Raw genomic sequence first — 5008 nt, 5'->3', positions numbered from 1 at the left:
AACTGGTGGGAGCTGCTGCTGGTCTCTGTGTGCACAAGGAGTGAGGATCTGGACTCCACAGCTCAATCCAAGATAGCCATCATGTGAGAGCTTGTGGCTGGGAGGACCCATCCTTATGGACCTGACTGCAGCATGAGAATCAAAATTCATTTAGCCAAAGAAAGCAAGTGCTGGCCTGGGGTCAGCTCTGCAGTCAGGGTTTGAGCACCTGCAAGTATTAATGTAGGAATCAGGGCAGTGGTAGCTATTAAATGTAACTCTGTGTTAATTTGAAGGGTAATGAGTTGCTGACAAATGCTGATGGCAAGTACAGGAGAATCTGTAAGCTTTAATCCATAAACTGTAACCTGCATGTACAAAACATCCTCTTGGAGCCTTTAGAAAAACACTGTTCCTGTATCAAGGACTTCTCTTCTAATTAAAGATTAGAACAGAAGAAGCCTGAGGGCTTCCTGCTTGTGCCAAATTATAGCCCTGTTACGTTGTGAATTTATAGTGGTGGGACTAGAAAAATGCAGTGCTCTCAAAAGGGAAATATTTACTCCTGAGGTGTTTAGAAGGTAAGATACAGCTTTTGTGATGTCTGCATATTTTGAGTGGTTTAGATGCTGCTTTTGAGCTCATAGATGTGTAATCAGTTAATTTGCCACAAAGGAAAGGGACCCTTTGCATATTCTCTTCTTCTTCAGAACATGCCATTTTTGCAGTGTAAGTGTGCCATAGGTTAAAACTTTGAGTCCTGCGTTAAGGACAGGAGAGCTGGTGTTAGTTATCCTTTAGTGCCTCTCATCCAAAAGGATCTCAACATGTTTTTCAGACAGGTCCATGGTATGTAAGCATTGATTCCTCCACCCACAAACACCTCTACTGCTGGGTAACAAAATAAAAACCAGAAAAGCCACTACAGGACCTGTTAATAGAATCTTGCAGGTTTTAAATATAGAATATTTGATTTCAAATTTGACCAGATTCTAGAGATAAATGCCTTTTCTCTTGAAAATTGTGGGTTTGGAACACAACCTCTTGAACTCTCCATGGATGGTATTTGAATGACAACTTACCTGGAAATGTGGCACGTGCTGAATCAGAGGTTCCAGGAGTTGTATCCCTTGGCACATTCCTGGGATCCTCTTTAACCTGCAGCATGATGAGATCTGCCTTTGCTCAGTGTGAAAAATCAGAAATAACGGCCATGCAAGGCAGGGTGGGGCGTGGGGAGTCACGATCTGTTCCACTCAATGCTTATTTTAGCCAAGTAGGAGGAAACAGAAAATCCTGCTGAGTGTTTATTTTCCATTTTCCTCTTTCTCCCACCCTCAGTGGACCTGAGCTCGGCCAGTGAAGATGACTTTGACAGCGAGGACAGCGAGCAGGAGCTGAAGGGCTACGCCTGCCGCCACTGCTTCACCACCAGTACGTGCCAGTGCCAGTGCCAGTGCCAGTGCCTGCTGGGGCTCCCCTCTGCTGCTGCCTGGGGCTGGCTCCAGCCAGCAGGAGCAGCTCCTGAGCTGGTACAGCTGTTCTCAGCAGTGTGGGGGTGAATCAGCTAAAATATGCAGCGTTCCTAACAGAGCTAATCAGGCTTTGCCATTGCAAATTAATACAAAGGAGGAGCCTGAGGTAGACATTTCGACAGGACTAAATCTGCATAATCCATAATCTATGTAATCAATTTGTGACCTAATGAGTCACTGTTGGGCTGTGGCTGTCACACACAGAACTTCCTGGTGCTGCACCAAATCTCCTGTGCATCAGCCCCCTCCCTTCCTGTGGCTGCTCCCGAAGGTTGTTTGATGCTGGGGAGTTTGCAGCTGAAAGTGGAAGCCCCAGAATGGGGAAGGAAATTAGAGGTTCAGAGCTCACTTCTCTTGCAGAAACCACAGCTTTGAAGGACAACAGCTGCTTGTTAGCTCCCAGGTAGAGCAGATAAGGTTTCTTTCTGTGCCTCAAAGCTGTAGTTTCTTAAGCAAGCAACCATAGTTTGTAAAAATTGAATATTGAGGATGTGCGCTGGGACAGGACAAACTTTTCCAGAACCTTTTCCAACTCCGTTACCCATAGAAAAGCAGCTTTTTTTAACAATTCCCTGTGTTTGTGCTGGGCTGGGTGCTCTGTGGGGTGCTGAGCTGTTGCTTTCCCTGCCCCAAGCCTCCAAGGACTGGCACCACGGGGGCCGGGAGAACATCCTGCTGTGCACGGACTGCCGCATCCACTTCAAGAAGTACGGGGAGCTGCCGCCCATCGAGAAGCCCGTGGACCCCCCACCCTTTATGTTCAAGCCTGTGAAGGAGGAAGATGATGGCCTCAGTGGGAAGCATAGCATGAGGACACGGCGCAGTCGAGGCTCGGTGCGTCTCACCCTCCTGAATGCAGGGGTAGAAGGAGCCAGAGCCCTGAACTGCCTGGTTTGCCATGGGCTGTGCTGCTCCTGCTGCCTGTGTGTGCTGGGGGGGCTTTGCTCAGGCTGAGCTGTCTCTGGAAAAGGAGGATGGAATGTCCCTGCAAGCTGTGTTATTTCTCTGTCATGACTGGCAGTGGGCTGTCACCATGAGGGGGCATTGACAGTGCATTACAGATCCTGTGCTAGTACATGTCCTCCTTCCAGCTGCATCCTGTCAGAGGTGTGCCCTTGGGAGGGGTTAGAAAAAATCAGACGGTGTTCATGTGGTCTCCTCATGTTACTGGAGTTAAAGCCTCTTCCCTACAGAGAGCTCTGCTTTGCCTCTGTGGTTGGTGTGCTCTGAGTTGTGACTCGGGTGGGGCACCAGGAGCCTTCCTGGGAGCAGCTCTGGGTGATTTATCTTGGACTTGGGTTTAGCTGAGGGAAAGCAGCAGATGGATTTCTTTCCTTGCCCTCCCCTCTCTGTCTTTCTGAAGAGGATGATGTGACCATTGATTGTAAATACCTCGTGAGGCTCCATTCTTGGGGAGTGTTGGCTTTCGTAGTCAGTCCTCCAAAAACTGCCAAACTGGCAGGGAAACAGCATTAATTATTGAAATGTACTCTACTGATCCCTTACTGATAGAGTAGGTAGTCAGATAGAGCTTTATGCTTTCTAAAGCATAGCAGGAGCATGCTGGAACTGGGGGTTTAGACCTTGGCTGCCAGCAGATGGAGCATTTTTAATGGAACATGGGGTCCTCTCCTGCCTCAGGCCCCCTCGTGTGTGTGCTGTGTATGGGAACATCTTCCTAAATGCCATTTCTAACAGCTTTTGCTGATTAAATAATCAGCACTTAAAGCTTATGAGTAGGCAGATTAAGGATTTGCCTCCTTTTACATTTGAGTCCGGTTGGGCTTTAAAGGAAGAAGTGCGGAAATGCTGCAGGTTTTTGGTGCCGGGCTGTGCCAGGGCTGTGCTCCCCGTGGCCCTGGCGGGGCAGAGCACTCTGAGGGGTGTCTCGGTGCTGAGCTGACCCGGCTGTTGTCCCCAGATGTCGACCCTACGCAGTGGCAGGAAGAAGCAGGCAGCCAGCCCCGATGGCCGCGCCTCGCCCATCGCCGAGGACGTGCGCTCCAGCGGCCGCAACTCGCCCAGCGCCGCCAGCACCTCCAGCAACGACAGCAAGGCTGAGTCCGTCAAGAAATCCACCAAGGTAACCCCACACCTGGGCTGCCTCGGGCGGGTAACCCTTCCCCTGGGCTCTCCTGGCCAGGGCTGCACACCTGAGGCCCCTCGAGCAGGTACAGGAGGCTGGGCAATCTCTCCGTGACCCAAAAACCCTGTGAGTGTGGATATGGCAGAGTGTGGGGCAGCCTGGAGCTGCTTTGTGCCTGGCCAGGGAGGGGTGGGAGCGATCCAGCCTCTCCAGTAGCCCCACATCACCTCACTGCTCTCACAGTAAAGTAATCCCTCCACTTTGGATGCAAATGCGAGCATTAAACTCAGGGGAGTAATGCAGATCAGAAATGCTGAATTTAAGACAAGTAGACAGTTTTGGGGATTTTTTGTAAGCAGTACTTAATCTGTGTTTACAATGGAGTATGAACATTCAGTAATTGAGTCTGCTTCTGCTACTGTTTTCTGGAGGTGTATTTGCTTGATTGTTCAGAGCAAGCTGACAGCTGAGTCTGTTCAAATGAATTGAGTGCCTTTCCAAGAGAGTTCTAAAGAAACAAAGCCACATGAAGCTGAAGGCTTACCATTGAGCAGTGTGAATTGAGAAGTAGCAAGTTAAAAATAAATATTACACCCAAAAAAAAAAAAAGTCAAAATGAGCATGGAGCAAGTTTTCACATTATAAAACTGAAAACTTGGCAGAATTTAAAGTTAGGTAATTATGTGATGCACAGAGCTTTTCCAGGCCATGGGAGAAGGTAGTAATCTCAGAATAGCTATTCACTCTTGGCCCTGTATTTGAGGGGATCTAAAAATATTCCTCTCAAAATATCAAGAGTAGAGCAAGACTTTCATGCAGCAGAAGGAGGTTTATCCTGTCTCCTGCAGAAATTCTGGCTCTGTCTTGCACCAGTTAATAACTGTGTTGGTCTGTGTTGGAAGGGTAACCTGGGCCACTTGATCTGCTGTGAGTTCCTGATGGACTTGGTCCTGCCCAGCTCTCTTTAAAATATCCCTTCATATGAGGAATGCTTTATGAACTTTGCCTTTTTCCTACCAGTTTGGTGTGCATTGGAGTGCTCTTAAATACTGACTATGTCAACTCCTGAGTTCTGCTGCTCCTTAATTTGTGTTAAAAAGAGTGGCACTGGCCTACACTCAACTTACTTTGCATTTACACCACTGGTGAGTGTTGTGTTCTGTTTCCTTTGTGGCAGAAGATAAAAGAAGAGGTATCTTCTCCTCTCAAGAACTCCAAGAGGCAGCGGGAAAAGGCAGCGTCTGACACGGAAGAACCTGACAGGTCCAATGCCAAAAAATCCAAAACTCAAGTGAGTCCCACACAGGAGTATTTCCTCTTAGGAGAATGGTTTGAGGTGGGGAGGGGGCGCAAATCTGGTAACAAAGCAAAAACATTAAATCAGTTTAAGCCACAGCAAATTGTAACT

General features: G+C 48.2%; 1 protein-coding gene across 1 annotated transcript in view; it reads left to right on the top strand.

The window, feature by feature from the left end:
• The window catches only part of RERE (arginine-glutamic acid dipeptide repeats), a 106420-nt gene that overhangs the window by 92585 nt on the left and 8827 nt on the right, over window positions 1–5008 (top strand). Inside the window, exons 12-15 of the mRNA XM_031062544.1 lie at window positions 1321–1413; window positions 2149–2348; window positions 3436–3597; window positions 4778–4891. Coding sequence (XP_030918404.1) covers window positions 1321–1413; window positions 2149–2348; window positions 3436–3597; window positions 4778–4891 — 569 coding nt within the window. The remainder of the gene's footprint in view (window positions 1–1320; window positions 1414–2148; window positions 2349–3435; window positions 3598–4777; window positions 4892–5008) is intronic.

This window comes from Geospiza fortis, unplaced genomic scaffold (genome assembly GCF_000277835.1).
Source record: "Geospiza fortis unplaced genomic scaffold, GeoFor_1.0 scaffold662, whole genome shotgun sequence".
Lineage (NCBI taxonomy): Eukaryota > Metazoa > Chordata > Aves > Passeriformes > Thraupidae > Geospiza > Geospiza fortis.
The sequence above is the reverse complement of the archived record's forward strand: the minus strand, read 5'-3'. Positions and strand labels throughout refer to the sequence as shown.